The sequence below is a fragment of the Sorex araneus genome, chromosome 5 (assembly GCF_027595985.1).
Source record: "Sorex araneus isolate mSorAra2 chromosome 5, mSorAra2.pri, whole genome shotgun sequence".
NCBI classification, from domain to species: domain Eukaryota; kingdom Metazoa; phylum Chordata; class Mammalia; order Eulipotyphla; family Soricidae; genus Sorex; species Sorex araneus.
In genome coordinates, this window is record NC_073306.1 from 53,452,037 (window position 1) to 53,473,726 (window position 21,690).

General features: G+C 43.7%; 1 protein-coding gene across 17 annotated transcripts in view; it reads left to right on the forward strand.

Annotated features, from left to right (window-relative positions):
* Window positions 1-21,690, forward strand: part of EIF4G3 (eukaryotic translation initiation factor 4 gamma 3) — a 362,305-nt gene that overhangs the window by 329,338 nt on the left and 11,277 nt on the right. For all 17 annotated transcript variants that reach the window (XM_055137462.1, XM_055137456.1, XM_055137457.1 and 14 more), the window contains 4 exons: window positions 7,291-7,416; window positions 10,585-10,666; window positions 14,065-14,163; window positions 21,488-21,634. In XM_055137462.1, coding sequence (XP_054993437.1) covers window positions 7,291-7,416; window positions 10,585-10,666; window positions 14,065-14,163; window positions 21,488-21,634 — 454 coding nt within the window. The remainder of the gene's footprint in view (window positions 1-7,290; window positions 7,417-10,584; window positions 10,667-14,064; window positions 14,164-21,487; window positions 21,635-21,690) is intronic.

Consider the following 21,690-nt stretch of genomic DNA (forward strand, 5'->3'; position numbering starts at 1 on the left):
ATTGCTCCAGTCCCCTAGTCTTAGATTCTAGATTAAGAGTTTAAGGGGGAAAAAAAAATTATCTCAGGAACCACATTGCATAAATGAGTATTTCTCTTTGGGACATGTTTCTTGGAGAACACATTTTTATCTCCTTATTTTAAATTTTTCTTGGTACTTAAGACAATTCTGTTTTAGTTCAAAAGGTACTATTCTGGTCCAGGAAGAGATAACTCATCAGGTAAGAATATATGAAACCCTGGAGTTTGATTTCTGGCTCTGTATGGCCCCTGAGCACTTGGAGGTGTAACCCTGGTGGCACATGAACAATGCGACATCAGCATCACGTGGATTTGGTTTGGTGCACCAAACATCTATTCAAAAGTGGTACTGCATCTCGATTTAAAGAAGGGGGCAGTGTTTTGTGCTTATACAGAAATAAAATTTCAAATGTAAAAATTGCATGTGTGGGACTGGAGCGGTAGCACAGCAGGTAGGGCATTTGCCTTGCAAGCAGCTATTTTCGATTCCCAGCATCCCATATGGTCCCCCGAGTACCGCCAGGAGTAATTCCTGAATGCAGAGCAGGAGTAACTCCTGTGCATCGCCGGGTGTGACTCAAAATGGAAAAAAAAAATTGCATGGGTGCTTACTAACAGAGAAAACCCAATTTGCTCACCTATCTAAAAGCCAATTTAGTTCTTTTTTTGTAGTAATCCTTTGAAGACTAACACAGGAGTACATTTAACCTTTTTTATTTCTAATTGTACATAGGTTCTATTACGAATGGTCATACTTGACCAATATGATTTTTAAATGGCTTCACTTGTTTATCTTACAAGTTTTATATTTTAATTTGTAATATAATGCAAATTTTAGAAACTGCAGCTGATCTAATTCTGTAGTAGATTATTTTGCCTTCTTATCAGATCTGTGATAAGAATTTTTTTTTAAAGCATGCACTTTTTTTTTTTTAATTTTTGGGATATAGGCCAAAGATAAAGTGTATGCTTCTTACATGAGTTTCTGGGTTCAGTCCCTAGCACCTCAATATAAATTACTTAATTTTAGTTTATCTACATATTTTAACTCAGAAGCCAGTATATAAATAAATGAATTTTTGTAGTTGATTGTGATTTTTTTTTTTTTTGCCATGCTCAGCAGTGCTCTGCACTTACTCCTGGCTCTGTGCTTAGGGATCACTCCTGGTGGTGCTCAGGAGACCATAAGTGGTGCCAGCGTTCATACTGGAGTTGACGACAGCCAAAGCAAACACCTTACCCCCATACTCTCTGGCCCCTTGTGCTTGTAATTTAACTGGGTTGAGGGAATGGGTAGAAACAAAGCGATGGTGTGGCCCTATTTCTGCCAGTCAGCAAAAAATTTAGACTGTCTATTATACCAATATAGTATAACCTCTTAGATAAACTGTGAAATCCGTTCTAGGCCACTACGAAAAAGCATGTCACAATAAATTTTTTGTTCTCCAGTGTACATGAAAGATATGTTTACATTGTAGTGGATTAAGTGCAACAGCACTGCCTGTCAAGTTCCTTAGTTAAATGATTTGCCACATACCAGTTGTAAAACTGGTGCTTGAAAGACTTGTTTGCCCCATAGTTGCCACGAACAAGAAAAGCAAAATGGCAGACAGGTAGTGAGGCCAGATTCTCCTCCTTCCCACTTCTACTCAGTGAGCAGGAGATGAAACATGGGAGCTGGAGAGATAGTACAGAGGGTGGGGCACTTGCCTTGCATGGTCTGAGCTAGAGCCAGGAATAACCACTGAATGAACATCGCTGGCTGTATCCCCCTCCCCACACCCCACCTATCCCACACTACCCCCTTTGTGCAAAAAAAAAAAAAATGAAATATAGGCCCTGAGTGTACTCAGAAGAAGGGCAGACATAGAAAGCTCTGTCATATGTGGCATATGAGAAACAGAGTAGAATAACAAATGCCCAAACGCAGCAGAAACCGAGAATTGGTCTGCAGTAGGAAACTGACCACGGGAGTGCTAGGAGGAGCCAGGATGGATGGGTCTACAGACAGTAATGAAGGGAAGCGGACACTCTGGGTGAGGGCGTGGTGCTGACTCATGAAACCCTACCACTAACAATATTGTAAACCATGGTACCGGAAATAGAAAGGTTTTAGAAAGAAAGAAATATATGCCCTGACAAAGAACCGGGCAGTGGAGGAGCCGGGCCAGCACATTGAGTTGAGTCCACAGAGAGCAGCTGGACACCAGAGCAGGGTACCACCACTGGGAGCGGGGGCTGACAGGAGACACTGATGCCCCGGGTGCTGGGTTGGGTGGGGGCCTCGCATTGCTCCAGCTGCCAGTGTGGAATGACCCGTTGGCCTCAGAGTGCCCCTGGAGCCTAGGGGTGACCCCTGAACAGGCTCCGCTCTCTAGTTCTTCCCCAGCATTGGCCTCGGGTCACAGTGTCCACCCCCCAGTATCTTCTTTAAGCTAACAGACTGCCCCTCCCAGTCACACCTGAGGCTAAGACTGCGCCCTCCATGATTCCAGAGCCCCCCAGGGGCGCCCACCTTGGGAAACAGTGCTGTAGAGCGCCTGAGCTCTGTGAGGCCATCCACAGACTTGAAGAGTCGCCCTCACTGCATCGGAGACGGTGCCCCCAGCCTCTAGCTCTCTCTCTCTCTTGTGTGCATCTCTGGAAGAACTGGGCCACAGAACCTACAGACCGGGACTAGGCTTCAGCCAAGAGACAAGCAGGGACATGAGGCAGCTGGGAAAGCACGGATCATTGCAGAGCTGGCCAGGGAGCTCGGTAACTAGTCGCCTCGAGGGAGGCCTGAGTGCCTGCCCCGTCCCCGCCAGTCATAAACTCCAACATCTGGGCCTCTTCCCTGTGTGAGCACTAGCCCCCGCTCATCTAAGCAGGTGTAGGTATGTCAGTCTGGACTGCACCACCGTATCCGGAGGGACTGTCCTAGGACCACATCCTAAAGTCGGCTTCCCTGATAACAAGGTCTACACAGCAAGCAGAGAATGGCCGTGGCTCAACTCAAAACACAGTTGTTAATATGCCATATTCTAAAATTAGAGGAATAGTACAGAGCTTTAGAGCACCTTCCTTGCAAGCTTGTGGTCATGCGTTTCAGACCCCAGCATCCTGTGTGTACCAAGTGGACCTGGCGACTCTGTTGGTTTGGTTTGGGAACCACACCCAGAGGTGGTCAGGGATCATTCCTGGCAGGCTAACGGGACTGCATGGGTGCAGGGATCAAACATGGGTCGGCCACACGTAAGGCAAACACCCTGTGTGCTGTCCTGTCCCTGCTACCCCAGGTCTGGGCAGCTGTGTTGTTTGTCCTAGCAGCTCTGCTGTCTCTGATCTTCATCACTGCAGTACCACAAAAAAAAGGGCTTAACCTCCAGCAGCAGCATGTGGAGTGCTGTGACCAAGAAGTAGGACCTGTGACAAGCACGTGTGTGAGACTGAGAGAACAAAGCCCTCTCCTAGAGGAAGAGAAGCCTCAGTGAGCCCTGCAGCCCACCGAGCAAGCAACATGACCTGGGGTGTGACCTCCAGAAGCTTCCCAGCTTAATTAAAAAAAAAAAAAGTGCAAGCATCAAAACCAGATGTTGTCCAACCCCCATCATTGAAACAACAGTAGCAGCAACTGAAAAAGGAAGTGGGAGCATCCCCAAAAACAAAAGCAACCGGTGTTGGCGTGGATGTGGGGAGAAAGGGACTCTCCTTCACTGCTGGTGGGAATGCCGACTGGTTCAGCCCTTTTGGAAAACAATATGGACGATTCTCAAAAAGTTAGAAATTGAGCTCCCATTTGACCCAGCAATACCACTCCTGGGAATATATCCCGGAGAGGCAAAAAGGTATAGTAGAGATGACATCTGCATTTCCATGTTCATTGCCGCTCTGTTCACAATAGCCACAATTTGGAAAAAACCAGAGTGCCCGAAAACAGATGATTGGCTAAAGAAACTCTGGTATATTTACACAATGGAATACTATGTAGCTGTCAGGAAACATGAAGTCATGAAATTTGCATACAAGTGGATCAACATGGAAAGTATCATGTTGAGTGAAATGAGTCAGAAAGAAAGAGACAGACATAGAAAGATTGCACTCATATGTGGAATATAATGTAACTGAGAAGTACAAGTTGGCAACGATGCAACTTCTGGCAGATATCTCTCTGGACTTAGTTCTAAAATACTAAATTACAGAAACCCAAAACTGAGAGGCCGCTAAATGTGGTCACTTGACCTCATACTTCTTCATCCTCAGCAATGGAAAACAAATTATCTAATGCTTCCTTTTCAGCAGGTCTGACTTTAGGGGAGAGACTCTCCAAACGATAATAGTGAGTTTTGTTGAAATATTGTATGCAATCAAAGTGAAAGTAAAGTGAAATTTATTAGTTACACAGGCAGGGGGGGGGGCTTAGGGTGGGGCGGCTAGGGGCGTGGGGGGGTTGGGGTGTGAGGGGGTGGGGTGGAGCTATACTGGGATTCTTGGTGGTGGAATATGAGCACTGGTGAAGGGATGGGTATTCGAGCATTGTATAACTGAGATTTAAACCTGAAAACTTTGTAACTTTGTAACTTTCCACAATAAAAAAATTTAAAAAAAAAAAGGAAGTGGGAGAAGGGAAGGAATAAAAGCTCAAAAACAGGGAGAGTGTATATATGTATAGACTTTATATAATGAGCAAAAGAATTTCATTTACAGCTTTAAAAGTAGCCAAGAAAAGTAGTCAATAGAGTCAGTGAAATGAAAATTATAGTGGTGGTGGGGCTGGAGCGATAGCACAGCAGGTAGGGCATTTGACCTGGGTTTGATTCCCAACATCCCATATGGTGCCCCAAGCACCACCAGGAGTAATTCCTGAGTGTAGAGCCAGGAGTAACCCCTGAGCATCGCTGGGTGTGACCCAAAAAGAAAAAAAAGATTATAGTGGTGGAAAATACGCACATGGAACAGCAAATGGAAATAGAATTGTAAATGTAAAAACAAAGAGCCTATGGAACAATAAATATGAAGAGGCATGTGGGGCTAGGGAAGTAGCTTAAGTAAGACTGTTGGGGGCTGGAGAGATAGCACAGCGGGTAGGGCATTTGCCTTCCATGCAGCCGACCCAATTTGATTCCTGACATCCCATATGGACCCCCGAGCCCTGCCAGGAGTAATTCCTGAGTGCATGAGCCAGGAGTAACCGAGTATAGCTGGGTGTGACCCAAAAAGCCAAAAAAAAAAAAAAAAGGCTTGGGGCTGGAGAGATAGTACAGCAGGTAGGGCGTTTGCCTTGCATGCAGCCGACCCAGGTTCAATTCCTGACATCCCATATGGTTCCCTGAGTGCTGCCAGGAGTAATTCTTGAGTGCATGAGCCAGGAGTAACTCCTGAGCATAGCCAGGTGCCACGTGTAGCCTAAAAAGAAAAAAAAAAAAAGACTTAGTTCAGGGGCCAGAGAGATAATATAGGAGATAAGGTTCTTATCTTGCATGCAATGGCCCTGTTTAATCCCTGTTACTAGTAGGGGTCTTTCCTGAGCACCAAGCCAGGAGTAACCCAGAACACCACCTCGTTAAAAAGTCTGTGAGTTCAGGAAGTCCTCAGCACCTCATACCCCGACTCCAAACAACACAAGGTTTGGCCCCATTTGGAGAATAAAAAGCAGGAACAATACTGCTTTATAGGAGTCCGAGAAGGAGGAAGAGAAAATAAAACTTTTATTTGGGATAAGTGAACCCTACTTAAAATACATACGTGAGAGGAGCTGAAGAGACAGTATAGTGGGTAAAGTGCTTGCCTTGCAGGTCGTCAACCCAGGTTTGATCTTGGCACCTCAGCCACTCTCCCTGAGCCCAGAGCCAGAAGTAAGCCCCAGAGCACAGGCAAGTGAGGCCCGAAAACTAAAACAACAACAATGTGAGAACTTCCTTAACTTAGGAAGAGAACTAAATGCCCAAATACAGAGGTCATGAAGGATTGGAAAGAGTACAGCAGGTAGGGTGCTTGCCTTGCGTGTGGCCCACCCGGATTTGGTCCCTTTAGCATGGAGCCAGGAGTAAGTCCTGAGCTTAGCTGGGTGTGGCTCAAAAACAAAATCAAACCAGCCAAATATAAAATGCCCAGAGGAATAGCTCAGGGAGTCGAACAGCTGTCTAGCAAGCATATGGCCGTGAGCGCAATCCCAGGTGCCGCTGCATGTGCCAAGCGTCCCCGCGGTAAGTCTTTGTGCTCGGCACATGGCTGTCTGGGATACCAGACACTGTAAGTAATTTCCAGCTATGGTGTGCAAGCACCACATCACAGGAATGCAACCCAGAGAGCACCAAAACTGAAATGACTTTTGAGCACCACAACCTGGCAAGCAGTATGCCCAGATTGTGTGTTAGCAGAGTGAAGAGTACAATGGTTAGGTGAGCACAGCAACCCACAGCAAGCGCCAGAGCCAGAAGCATGTGTGAGCCCTGGTCATTGTGAAAAGTCACGCCTTCTTTTTAAGCCTCAAAATAAATCCAGGTATACACCTTATTATTAAACTATTGAAAACTACAGAACAGAATAATACAAAATAAGGTGAAATGGTTAGAGCAATAGTACAGTGGGTAAGGCGTTCGCCTTGCGCACGGCCAGCCCATGTGTTATCCCAGCATCCCATATGGTCCCCAGGAGTAATTCCTGAGTGCAGAGCCAGGAGTAACCCCTGAGCGTTGCCGGGTGTGACCCAAAAAGCAAAAGTAAAAATAAAAAAACAAAAAATAATACCTCAGGGCTGGAGCAATAGCACAGCGGGTAGGGCGTTTGCCTTGCACGCGGCTGACCCGGGTTCGATTCCCAGCATCCCATATGGTTCCCTTGAGCACCACCAGTGGTAATTCCTGAGTGCTGAGCCAGGAGTAACCCCTGTGCATTGCCAGGTGTGACCCAAAAAGCAAAATAATAATAATAATGCCTCCTTTATAAAAGAGCTTAAAGATAAAATTATTGTATCCCCTCCAAAAAATACCTTGACATGACTGCCTCATTTGTTTCTTCATTAGTTTTTCAAATACCACCTTCTTACTCAGGTTTTTTTGATCATCCTCTGTTTTAGGATGTCCTGGTACTGTGATTCATCATAGCTCTGTTCTTTACATAGTATTATTAGTCCTGTTGGCAAATAGTATTTACTTAAACTATTCTCTCTTTCTCTCTACACTATAAAACAGTATGTAACAGATGCTTAATCGGTATTTGTTGACCTTTTTTTTTTCCAATCTTAACTTCTGAATTACCTTTGCATGTGAGTTTTTCTCTTGTCTTTCAGTTTTTCAGAAACACTGGAACTGGCAGATGATATGGCCATTGATATTCCCCATATTTGGTTGTACCTTGCTGAACTAGTGACTCCCATGTTAAAAGAAGGCGGAATCTCCATGAGAGAACTTATCACGTAAGTGCTGCTAATTAATTTTAGTGTGTATCACATTAAACTGGCACAGAACACACCAACTGACTCTCGTCTTAGTGCCTTTCGGAGACTCACGGTTGGAACTTGACTCTTAATGCTTCCATATTCAGCTATAAAAATGTTGTATTTGGGCCCGGAAGATACTACATGAGTACGAATGGTGACACATTCCTTTTATGTGCCTGACCCAGATTCGATCACCAGCACCACATGGTCCCCTGAGCACCTCCCAAGTGTGGCCCCGAAGGCACCTGAACACCACCCTAAGGTCTCTGGTGCCACAGGCCTGAGCAACAGCACCACATCCTCAGGCTTTAGCTTTCAACTGATAGGCCTATTGGCCAGGAATGGCCGGGAGTAGCCGCCAGACCCTCTTACGTACTATTCAGGAATACCCTCTTCCCCAAAAAAAGTTTCACTATATGGGATTTCCACTAGAGAGGTTATGGGGTACTTCTGGTATCCCCCTTATGATAACACTGTGACTGTAGATAGGGCTCCAGAATCATGTAACTGGAAAGTTTAATCTGACTTTGATCAATCCGGCTCCATGAGAAGTTATATTTTATCACCTGCATGGTGCATGCCTGAGTTCTTATTAAGACGGAGGGGGGAATGTTTGGGCCATACCTGGTGGTGCTCAGGGCTTATTCCTGGCTCTGTGCTAAGGAATAACTCCTGGCAGTGCTAGGGGAGCATCTGAGATGCCAGGGATTGAACCCCAGTTGGCCACATGCAAGGCAAGTGCCTTACCCACTGTACTATCTCTCTGGCCCACACCTGGGTTATAATACTGGAAAATGAGACCTTGGACATTTCTAGATTGGAACTTGAATGGGACGTGGTTGCTACATTGATAGAATAGTATTTCCCAAACATTTCCTTAAAACATTGATATATGGGGACTGGGGAGCTAGATAAACAGGGACTCAAGCATATGATTTGCATGCCAGAGGCCCAGGTTCAGTCCCCGGGATTGCATGCCACTACCACATTAAATTGGGAGTAGCCTTTGAGCACTGCCAGGTAGGGCCCAAAACTCAAATTTAAAAAATGCTGGTATTTGAACTGAGAAGATGGCTCAGAAGTGCTGTTTTGCACACTTTGCTCCTTGGTACCCCATAGTCCCTAAGCAGTTCTGGACATAGCCCATGCATCACCAGCTATGATTCTCCCCCCCACCCCAAAATATGGTGTTTAAAAAAAAAAGTAGTTGGTGCCAGAGCAATAGTACAGTGGGTAGGATGTTTTGCCTTGCATACAGCTGACCCGGGTTTGATCCCTGGCATCCCATATGATCCCCCCAAGCACTGCGAGGAGTGATTCCTGAGTGCAGAGTCAAGGGTAACCCCTGAGCAATGCTGAGTATGACCTAAAAAAGGAAAACAAAAAGTAGTCAGTGGGCCAGAGCAATAGCACAGCAGGTAGGGCGTTTGCCTTGCATGTGGCCAACCCAGGTTCAAGCCCCAGCATCCCACATGCCCCCCCCCAGCGCTGTCAAGAGTAACCCCTGAGCATCGCTGGATGTGACCCAAAAAGCAAAAAGAAAAAATAGTAGTCAAACTGCATACTATTATGTTTCTTTTCTTTGAGATTTGCAAATTATAGCACAGCAGAGGTTATAGGAACCCTAAATAGAAGCAAATTTTATTTGGCTGTATTAAATTCAGCAGTGTTTCACTTATTTGACTGTAGAATTCTGTTTTGCGGAATTGATAATCTATGGGATGAAATTTTGGAAATACTGATTTTTTTAATGCTCCCTTTGTTTTTCATTTGTAATCTAAAATAGCATTTTATTTCTTAAAAACACTTCATAACTGGTTTTCACAACTCTTTTTTACCTAAGGTGCTTCTCTTCCTTCAAATTCGAGTTCATGTAAATAGGATTGTGTGTGTGTGTTTGTGTGTGTGTGTGTGTGTGTGTGTTATTCTTGTTCGGGGCCACACCGGCAGGTGTTCAGGTGCCTTTTCCCAGCTCAATGTTCAGGGGGTTGCTCCTGGTAGCACCTGGAGGACTTGAGATCTTGGCACTCAAAATCAGGTTGCCTGCAGGCAAAGTCTGCATTCCAGCACTTGGCACTATATTCCCAGCACCAATAGACAAATATTTTATTGAAATTGCTTCTTCCCCCATACCCACCCACCCACTTTAAACACCATGATTTACAAACCTCGTGATTATTTGTTACACACATTCAATATTCCAACACCAATTCACCTCTGACACCTTCCATCCACCACTGTCTCCTTTTTCCCCACCACCTCTCCAGCCTGGCAGGCCCACAATAATTTATTTGATATTGCTTGTTACTACTAAATGGCTAAGAGAATGATCAAAAAATATTTTCTTGGGAGAAAATTAGTGAAAATTGTTGTATGTCACCATGTGGATATTAAGTCCATGTCTGAGGGATTACTAAGATACTGTTACAAGTTATGCTTCTGTGTTGGTCGAGTTTTTGTTCGTCGAGATTGGCTGGCTACTACATTACATCTAATCCAATCTGTGAGCAACTACCAAATTGTCAGTGTTGTAGAGTTTGGAGATGCTGTTCAGCTGCAGATGTAGCTGTGTGCTCCAGAAAATCCAGTTTTTAACAGCTGGAGTTAATTTTTTTTTTCTGCTGAGTTTACATGACAGTGTGACAGTGGAGGTGGCTCATGGGTGTGACTGCTGGGGCTTCTAGAAGTTCAGGGAAGTGAGGGAAGATAGCCCTGCCAATTCCAGGAAGGCATAGGGCTTTCAGCCACGGGATTTGTGAACCTGAGGTCTCAGCAGGATTGTTCACCATGAGGCTCAGTAGTCCTGAGGCAACGGAGTCCTGCTGGGGGCATGGCGGCAGCTTTGGAGTGTGGACGCCAGCGGCTGCCAGGGCGGGTGCTGCTGAGACTGCTTCTTGGATTGCTTCTATCACTGAAGTACTGAAGAAAATAGTAGTCTTCAAGTGCCTTTTCTGTGTCTCCTGAAATATAAAGTAAACCTGAAATCCCTGATCTGCTTCTGCTGAAAATTGCTTCACACATATCCTAGAGTTGACTTGACATATTATTTATGTTGCATAGTATCTGTTGTTTCGGTATTCATTGTTACTGTTGTACAAAAGTGAATTTTGTTCAGAGGTACTCAATCACTTCTATATTTTACAGAGAATTTAGCAAACCTTTGCTTCCTGTTGGAAGAGCTGGGGTCTTGCTTTCTGAAATATTGCACCTTCTATGCAAACAAATGGTGAGTGTTGAACTGAGTGCCAGACTCAAGCATGTTAGAAACACAGTAATTTTGATCTCAGATTATTTGTAAATGGCATAAGTATCACTGTGCAAATTTATGTTTTCTTTTATTATTTGAAAGAAAAGATTAATTTTCTGCTTCAGCCGTATTTCTTCTAGACATATATTCATCCTTCTTTTTACTTAGGAAATAACTCTCTGAGTGCCTGGATTTGGTGTATTCTAGTGAATCTCAAAACATCTTTTATTTAAGACTAGGAATATTACAAACAAAATGACTGTTATTCATGCTTTTGGGGGATGATCACACTCAGCAGTTCTCAGGAGCTGTTCGTAACTTCGTATCCAGGAGTGACCCCTGGCAGTGTCTGAGGAACCATAATGCAGTATGAATTGAATTCTAACATCAGCTATGTACAAGGGAAGAGCTGTACCTCCTATACTATCTCTCCAGCCCTGTTCATACTTTGTTACTCATTTTAGGGGAAACTACTTTCAGAGAAAGACAGAATTCATAGGATTGTTTTGTTTTGTTTTTTTCTTGATCTTGGCTATGGTAGAAAAAGGTATTAAAAATTCTTCTGGATTGCATGTCTATGTTAAAGTCAAATTTATTTTAGTCTAATGAATAGTTCACAATTCTCAGCAAAAGTCTATGAAGATATCTAAGTCTTTAAAGGATTGATTGAGTGGGGAGGGCTGGAGAGATGGCACTAGGGGTTAGGGTGCTACCTTTCATGCCGCAGACCCTCCTTAGATCCTTGGAACCCCATCAGCTCCAGGAACCCCCAGCAGTGAGCCCAGAGCACAGAGCTAGAAGTAGCCCCCAACATTGCCAGTTGTCACAGAAACATTCCAATTCCCCTGACCCCCACCACCAAAAATAACGAAAATTTATAGAGTAGGGGAAAAAAATCTAAACCAGTAGTTTCAAAAGAGTGTGTCAGTGCTCTACTGAGGTCAGAAGAGTTTGGTAAAACTATGTGTAGCTCATGAAGGTTAAATAATGTATGGGGCATGAGATGACAAATCAGAACAACCATCCATGAGAATTTGGGAATTTTTTTTTTGAGGGGGGTCACACCCAGCATTGCTAAGGGGCTACTTCTGGACTCTGCACTCATACGATTTACTCCTGGTGGTGCTCAGAGGACCATATGGGATGCCGGGGATCAAACCCTGGCCAGCTGTATACAAGGAAAATGCCCTGTCCACTGTATTATCTACTCCGGCCCCTGGAGATGATTTTTGACTTATTTAAATCAGAACCAAAAATAGTGATATAATAGATTTCATAAAATCGTTCATTTAAAAAAGATTTTTTGGGGGGAGCAAAATAGTTCAGATCTTTTATTTTTTGTTTTTTGTTTTTTTGTTTTTTTTTAATTTATTTTATTGAATCACCATGAGGAAAGTTACAAAGTTCTCAGGCTTATGTCTCAGTCATACAATGCTCAAACACCCGTCCTTTCACCAGTGCCCATATTTCACCACCAAAAAAAAAAAACAACCAGTATACCTCCCATCCCCTCCTCCCGCATAACTGATAAATTTCACTTCCTTTTCTCTTTACCTTGATTACATTCCATATTTCAACACAAAACTCACTATTGTTGTTGGAGTTTCAACACAGAATTCACTATTCTTGTTGGAGTTTATCCCCCAAGAATACGGCCCTATTGACAAGGAAACATTTGATAATTAGTTTTCCACTGATGAGAATGAAGAGATATGAAGTCTCTAAAGGTTTAGGATTTCTGTATTTTAGTAATTTTTTTTTTTTTTTTTTGCTTTTTGGGTCACACCCGGCGATGCTCAGGGGTCACTCCTGGCTCATGCACTCAGGAATCACCCCTGGCGGTGCTCAGGGGACCATATGGGATGCTGGGATTTGAACCCGGGTCGGCCGCGTGCAAGGCAAACGCCCTACCCGCTGTGCTATCACTCCAGCCCCTGTATTTTAGTAATTAAGTCCAGGGAGATTTAAGTTGGAAATTGAATCATTTTCCTTCCTGGAGCAGCATGGAGCAAAAGCTTAGTTCACAGTCTGGAGACATGGCTGCAAGCACTCGCTGGGACCCCAAGTAATATAGCTGGCTCTGGATCCTGGTCGTTCCGCAGCAAAGCAGCTGTGCAAAGGCATGGCCACCCGGGTCGAATCTCGGGGGAGCTCGAGCCGGCACCAGCCCTAAAAAAGATATTGTTTTATTTTATTTCTTCCTCTAAATCCTGTACAGAAGTCCAATACCATGCTCTTTCATAGAGAGGTATATTAAATAGACTATTCTCTAGTTCTGGTTGGTAGCTGTTATTAATGCCTTAGCTTTATGGCACTAGTACTTATGTTGATTCCTAATTTGTAGATCCAAAATTCTCTCTCTAGGGCCTCGAGCGATAGTACAGTGGGTAGGGCGTTTGCCTTGCACACGGCCAACCTGGGTTCGATCCCCAGCGTCCCATATGGTCCCCCAAGCACCACCAAGAGTAATTCCTGAGTGCAGAGCCAGAAGTAACCCCTGAGCATTAGTGGGTGTGACCAAAAAAAAAAATCTTTCTCTAGCCATTTGACTTTAATCCTTATTTAAAAACCCAAATTCTTCTTAAATCTATAAGAACAGAAGCCAAATTCTTACTTTTCCTATCCAAAAGCAAATTGCCATACAACATAAACTCCAGTGTCAGACAGCCTGAGTTTAACTCAACTTAGCTCTCTCAAATTATTGCCTCTCTCATAGGCAAATTATTTCGTGATGTCATTAATGCATAATTAATAACGTTTGCAGCCTCAAAGCTTGTGAATTTCCTCATCACTGTGACCTTGTTGAGGCAATGAACTTGCATCTCCTCATAAGTTTATCAACAAGCATATCTTCTCTGTATTGACTCTTGAGCTCAGTTTGTGCTTCTTGCCCTTGAAATGCTATTTGTTGCTAGTTCCAGATAAGCAAACTTCTTTAGTCATTCTCCTATTAGGCAATATATTTGTCATCTTCAACAAGATGAAGGATTCCATTAAGGATTACTGAATTACGTTAATAACAAATGAATACAGCATTATGTAGGGAAAAAACATTTACTGTAGATATATATGTGTAATTTATAAATTATAAATAAAAGTTATAAACTCAGTGAATTGGATGTTTTGGGACATTGTAATTATAAATCCCAAATCAGTCTCTGGTAAATAAATCATTGAGCCTGAGGTAGTTGTACTCCAGTCACTCTGCATTACATTTCATGCACTTTAGACATCTCAGCTTGAAAGCTGGGTCCTGAGAAATTATTTTTTATCAACAATGGAAATTTTATAATTTTTTATTCTTTACTGTTCTGTACTTGTCTTCAAACAAATCTGTTTTCTGTTCCTCCAATGGTTTTGACTCCTCTCTCTCCTAGAGCCATAAGAGAGTGGGAGCCCTGTGGAGGGAAGCTGGCCTGAGCTGGAAGGACTTTCTACCAGAAGGAGAAGATGTACATAATTTCCTCTTGGAGCAGGTGAGTAGGAATAAGACTCACGCCTTTATGTTTGATAGCAGTTGATCTGTTTCATAGAGGACGTTAAGACAGTATTATTATTATTATTATTACTACTACTACTACTACTAATATCAATAAAAGTACACCAAAATAGGAATTGAAGTAAAATGTCATTTTAAGTCCATGCTTTGAGGCCCCTCCCAGTATGCACTTACTAGATAATTTTTTAAGTAATTAAAAGGCCAGAGCAATAATAGAGTGCTTTCCTTGAACATGGCTGATCCCAGTTTGAACCCTAATGCCCTGTATGTTCTCCTGAGCCCTACCAGGAGTGAGTTACCCCCAAACACAGAGCCAGGAGTAAGCCCAGAACACTACCAGTGTAGTCCAAAACATAAAAATAAGTAAATTAATAATTTTTTGTGTGATTTAATAAAACAAATACTTAACCACATTTAGAAAATGAACTACATATATCCATGAACCTGAAATGAAATTAATAAACAAAGGAATAATGAGCTAAAGCCGAAATTAGACTCTGAGCTTAAGAGTAAGTAGAGATCTCTAGGTTTTGTCTGCAGGTTTGTCAGTGGTGATGGCTAGGATTTTTCCCACATTGTTATATAATGTATATTAGAATGTGCCTTTCAGGGTAGCAGATGGTAGGTAGCTTCAATGTCTCACTTATAATTTATTTTTTATTAAAGAACTGTGATTTACAGAGTTATTGATAGTTGAGTTTTAGGTATATCGGCAACTTCTTTCCACTAGTGTTTCCATTTCTTCCATTCCCCACCCCAATGCCCCCCATCCCCCACCCCCCGCCAACTTGACAGGCACATTACAGAGTTCCAGTGATTGCAACATAGATCTCATGTTTTCGGTCTTGCAGAGTTTGTGATTTGGATATATGGCTATACCCCTCACCCATATCACCAGTGTGGCTGAATAACTAAAGCCTTGATGCCTAGTCACCCACTGCTTCCCATTCTCTTCTTCCATCCAGGATTTTTTTCCTTCTCTGTCTCTTCTCTAAACACTTTTCAAGGGGAATCTAGACATTCCCCTTTTTACTACAGTGCATTTCCTCATCAATATTCTGTATACTATGCACTGTAGCACTGTCGTCCCATTGTTCATCGATTTGCTCAAGCGGGCACCAGTAACGTCTCCATTGTGAGACTTGTTACTGTTTTTGGTATATCAGATATGCCATGGGGAGCTTGCCAGGCTCTGCCTTGTGGGCAGGATATTCTCGGTAGCTTGCCGGGCTGGAGGAATCGAACCAAGGTCATCTGTGTGCAAGGCAAACGCCCTACCCACTGTGCTATCGCTCCACCATTGTATACTATAGATAAGTGAAATCATCCTGTGTTAGTTTTTCTTTCCTGTCTTATTTCACCCAACATGCAACCACACTGCAACAAATTGTATGATTTCATTGTTCCTTGCAGCTGCATAGTATCCATTGTGGATGTATACCACATCTTCATAATCCATTCATTTGCTGTTGAACGCCTAGGTTGATTCCATATCTTAGCTACTATACTGAGTGCATCAGTGAGTAATGGTGTACACATATGTCCTTTTGAGAGAGTGCAGAAACAGCCTCTAACAGTCAGAACCTTAGCTAGGAGGCCTGCCAACTTGGGAGCTGGATGCAGAATTTGGGGCATCAGAAGCAACAATGAAACTGTTAGGAGGAAGAGTAACAGGAAGCCAGCTCACTTGTAGAACAGTCCTACAAATCGAAGAGTCAGACACATGAGGCAGATCAAAGGTAAGATAGCCAATGAAATCAACATTGATAGAAGGGAGAATCACTCTTAAGTAAAAATGATAGTAAAGAAATTTGAAAATGATTTTAAAGTAAGTGGATAAAGGCATTATATTGATTACTATTGATTGTGCTTCCCTTTTGGTTGCAGTCTAGAGACATTGAAACACATGTTGCTCCTGCTACGATCAGAGCCTTTTATAAAGGGGCTAGGAATACAGCTCAGAGCACAGGCGGACATGGAACCTCCCCACCCCTGATGTGCCCTCTTATTTTTTATTTAAATGAGAAAAAACAAGTGAAAAAATTAAGGGGCCAAAGAACTAGCACAAAGAACCGAGAACATGCTCTGCATGCAAGGAGGCCTGGGTTCAGTCCCAGGCACCCCAAAACTGGAAGCAAGCCCCGGGCACAGAGTTGGGAATAGCCTTTTAGGTCTGCTGGATGTGGCCGAGAAAGAAACAAAATTTAAGAATTTACCTATAAAGAATAATTTATCTTGTATTATTGTGCATACAAGAAGTGGGCAACATTTCCTAAGAACGGTAAGAACAATAGAGGGAGGAACGAGAGGGAAAACCCTTGTTATGAGCAGCAAGCATGTTTGAGGGGCCTGTTGCACATCGGGCAAGTGTCATGTAATATCTGGCCATGTAATATCAGACATCTTTGAATTAGTAAAATTGTTAGGGATTCAGTATTTCCAGGATAAAAAAACAAATGCTTTATGCATCCTGAACATTCATCCTCTGTATTTCTGTAAATGACCTAAGTTGAGATAATACTTAGGATTCGTTGAACATATAATGAAATAACAATAACTGAGAGTTCACATTTATCACAATAAATGATAGGGTTAATAAATGAGATTAGTGTATTGGGTTGTCACTCAGAATATAAAATAACACTTATTTTTTAAAATGAGAACCACTGGAACAGAGAAATGGTGCAGAAGTTGAGGCACTTAATCCCTCCAATCACCCAGCATCACAATATGGACCCCCAAGTACAGCCAGGAGTCACTCCTGAGCACCGAGCTAGAAATAGCCTCTGAGCACTCCTGGTGTGGCCCAGCCTCTCCCGAAAAATGGGCATCATGAAACAGAGCAATCAAGAAAAGATTAGCCATATGATTTAGCAGGTGTGGGGGAAGGAAAGGGATAAGGTGGTGGTTGGAGTAGGCAGGGAAACTGTGTAAGTTCTAAGAAAGAATAACATAGATCAGCTGAAGTCCCAGAAGAGAAAATAGAATGGAGAAGAGGTCGTATTTGAGAAGAACGAATCAGACTTCAGAGTATATGGTCTAGCTAGAAACCACATAGCGTGAGTACGTTTAGGGGAACTGCATAACACTAAAGACAAATCCTTTTAAAGTAGCTGGAAAGCTGAAGCATATTGCCTGCACAGGGCAGAAAGTAATAGTGAAAGCCACAGACGATGGAGTTTCTCAAAATGCTGAGGAAGTAAGGGGTTAATCTTTTCTGATGACGGTGTAGTATACCATTATGTGTATGTACCATCGTTTTTGTTTTGTTTTTTTAACCCAGTTCACTGTTTCACTGTTTTCAGATATTGTGAATAGTGCTGCAATGAACATCACTATCACTGTATCACTGTCATCCTGTTGCTCATCAATTTGCTCGAGCGGGCACCAATAGCGTCTCTATTGTGAGATTTGTTGTTACTGTTTTTGGCATATAAAATATGCCACAGGTAGCTTGCCAGGCTCTGCCATGCGGGCGTGATACTCTCGGTAGCTTGCCAGGCTCTCCAAGAGGGGTAGAGGAATCGAACCCAAGTCAGCCGTGTGCAAGGCAAACGCCCTACCTGCTGTGCTATTGCTCTAGCCCTGCAATGAACATAGGGGTGCAAATATCTTATCTGCACTGTGTTTTTGGTCTCTTGAGGTATATTTCAAGAAGTGAAGTTGCTATGGGGCTGGAGCGATAGCACAGCGGGTAGGGCGCTTGCCTTGCACTCGGCCGACCCAGGTTCGATTCCCAGCATCCCATATGGTCCTCTGAGCACCACCAGGGATAATTCCTGAGTGCAGAGCCAGGAGTGACCCCTGTGCATCGCCAGGTGTGACCTCCTTCCCCAAAAATAAAACAAGAAGTGAAGTTGCTAGATCATTTGAAGGTCAGTTCCTAGTTTTTTGAGGTCCATACTGTTTTCCGAAAAGGCTGATTCAGTCAACATTCCTATTAGCATTGAAGAAGAGTCCCTTTTCTCCCCACATCATTGCCAACACTGGTTGTTTTTGTTCTTTTTGATGAGTGCCAGTCTCTCTGGTGTGAGGTAGTATCTCACTGTTGTTTTGACTTTAAAAGAACAAATTGTTCAGTTTGAGAAATAAAGAGTGCAAAAAGAGTACAAAGAGTACAAGAAAAATGAGCCAGGAGCCAGATAGTTCAGCAAGTAGGGCAATCGCCGTATACATGGCTGGCCCAGATTCTATTCCTGGCACCCTATGTGGTCCCCTGAGCCCAGCCCAAAGTGATCCCTGTGTGCAGAGCCAGGAGAAACCCTAAGCAGCCCCAGAGGTCACCTAAAAACAAAAGTGAACCCCACCTAGAGACCTTCGGGACACTTGTCAAACATTCTACCTTACATCATGGAGCCCTGGAGTAGGACAGAGAGAATGGGACAGAAGAAAGTAGTGGAAGAGTTAGTTGCTGAAAACATCTCAGAATTATTCAGAGATCTGAATCTGCACATCCAGGATTTTAGTGAACTCTATAAACAGGATGAATTTATTTTGCTTTTGTTTTTGAAGGGGCTCACACTCAACAATTGCTTCTGGCATTAGTTGGGGAGCTGCGTGGTGCTGAGACTCCAACTCGGTTCTCCTACATGTAAATCATGCCTTAGCCCATTGAACTCTCTCGCTGGCCCAAGAAGAATAAATTTAGAGACTCACAACCAGTATAGAGAGAGATGTATTTGTGTGTGTGCGTGTGTATAGTTTTTTTTTTCCCAAAGGTTGTGTAAATTTTATTTTTAAGCAAGTTGAAATTTTTTTCCCACCAAAACTGTGGTGTTTTCCCTAGAAGTTTTTTTTAATTAATTTATTTTTTAATTAGTGAATCACCATGAGGGTACAGTTACAGATTTATACATTTTCGTGCTCATGTTTCCCTCGTACAAATTTCGAGAACCCATCCCTTCACCAGTGCCCATTCTCCTCCACAAATAAATCCAGCATCCCTCCCACCTCCCCAACCCCATCTCCCCCCACCCCACCCTGCCACTGTGGCAGGGAGAACAAAAGCGTGTGTATAGTTTTTTGTTTTGTTTTGGGGCCACACCCAGCAGTGCTCAGGGCTGACTCCTTGTGCTGTGCTCAGGGATCATTCCTGGAAGGACTCAAGGGACCATTTGTGGTACCCGGTATCAGATCTGGGGCCACAGTGTGCAAGTCAAGAGCCCTACTTAACTAGACTATCACTCTGCCACACAATCAAGTTGTATTAAATTATTCAAAGACAAAGAAAAATCTTAAAAACAGCAAGAGAAAAGTGATTTCTCCCATCCAATGAATTCTCAATAAGATTAACAGGGAACTTTTTATCAAAAACCGTTGTGGGGGGCTGGGTAGGGCGGGTAGGGCGTTTGCCTTGCACGCGGCAGACCCGGGTTTGATTCCCAGCATCCCATATGGTCCCCTGAGCACCACCAGGGGTGGTTCCTGAGTGCAGAGCCAGGAGTAACCCCTGTGCATCGCCAGGTGTGACCCAAGAAAAAAAAACAAAAACGTTGTGGTCAGAAGTTTAAAAAGTGTCAACCCAGAACCAGAGAGATAGCTTAGAGGGCTGGAGCAGATGCTTGGCGTGCAGGAGACTCATTTCAGTCCCCAGCTGCATTCTTTCCCTGAGCACTACCAGGAGTGCCCCCAAGTGCAAGCCAGGAATAATAGCCCCTAATCACCACAGAGTGTGACAATCCCCCTCCACCCCCGCCCCTAAAAAAGTCCACCCAGAACTTTGTGTCTGTCCAGAGAAAAGTCCTTGAAAAGTGAGAGGACTGGAGCTATAGTAATGGGTCCGGGAGCCATAGTAATGAGCAGGGCACTTGCCTTGCACGTGGCCGACTCTGGTCCAGTCCCCAGCACTCCATATGGCTCCCCGAACTCCTCCAAGGGCAATCCCTGGGCACAGACCAGGAGTGAACCCTAACACAACCAATGTGGCCAAAAATACAATTTCACATTTCGGTTCAGAATAGTCAGGAGGTATTTGAAGGGCTTAGCAAAATCAAAAACTACAGAGTTTTGACAGATTCTCTGTGACAATATTGATACTAAACTAAACCATAGGCTACAGAGGAAGGCACTTATTACAGTCTTTCTGCCCTACTTCAGAGCTATGTCAGAGCTAAAAGCTAGATTGAAACTCAGTGATTTGGAGGTAAATTTGGCCAGATAAATCATCCCAGAGGGTTTTGATTTATTTTAGCCCGTTCCCTTACCTTTTTGTCCCTTTCCTCTGGTGCTGGGAACAGTCTGGTGTCGTGCCAGCGCCTAGACTGAGGAGGCTCATGTGTGCAAGGCAGCGTCTGCCACTGAGCCTCGTCTCAGGACCCCTGGTTAGTTTGGTTTGAGTCTTTTTGACTTTACTCACCATGATTTATAAAGTTGTTTCAGGCAATCAGTATTCCAGCACCAGCCTCACCACCATGGGTGACTGTTCCCTCCCTAGTTTCCCCCGCACCTTTGCCCCCTCCCACCCCCACTACCTGCTCCCTTAGCAGCACCAGTCAAGGTACTTGACGTTGCTTACTACAGCCTACATCTCATAATGATGGTGCTAAAGTCTGACCCGAGGGTTTACTGAGCTTTTTGGTGCGAGTTGGGCCTTGTGTGTTACCGTTTTCACTCACTGAGCTTGGTGGGCTTCCCATCACATATTCTTGTTTCTCCTGGGATGTCAGCTCTGTGAGCTTCGGAGCTGGGACGACCAACTGCAGGTGTCTCTCTGGCATCTCTCTTGAGATCAGACCTGAAGCTGGGCTGTTTCTCTGGCGGCAGCAGCAGGAGTCTGATGCGGGTGGGTCAAGCGCCCTGCCTTTGGCAGGGCAGGGACTCGGTCTGCCCCCATCTGGCCTTGGGTCCAAAGATCTTGGCCAAGTGATGACCAGGCCCTCCTGAGATAGCTGTGGCGTCTCTCTGTTTTTTTAAGAAAAATGTTTTTAAGATCTGGGGCTGGAGTGATAGCACAGTGGGTAGGGCGTTTGCCTTGCACGCGGCAGACCTGGGTTCGATTCCCAGCATCCCATATGGTCCCCCGAGCACCGCCAGGAGTAATTCCTCAGTGCATGAGCCAGGAATAACCCCTGTGCATTGTCGGGTGTGACCCAAAAAGCAAAAAAAAAAAAAACAACTGTGGTATAAGTTGTAGACACACTCAGGAGGGTAATGAAATGAGGATCTTTCGAAACTATAAACATAAAATGATTTCTGATTATTTTTATCTCATGTAAATAAGATACAGCCCTTCCCTCTTCTTTCCTCCCAGGGTGATGATGATATTGAATTATATTAATATTTTTCACATAATTAAATTTCAGAAGTTGGACTTTATCGAGTCTGACAGTTCCTGTTCCTCTGAAGCACTTTTGAAGAAAGAACTCTCTGCTGAAGAGCTATATAAGCGACTTGAGAAGCTCATTACTGAGGACAAAGCAAATGATGAACAGATCTTTGACTGGGTAGAGGTATAAAGATGATATCACCTTTAGTAATATTTCTGCAAGAAAGACTCAAGTGGGAT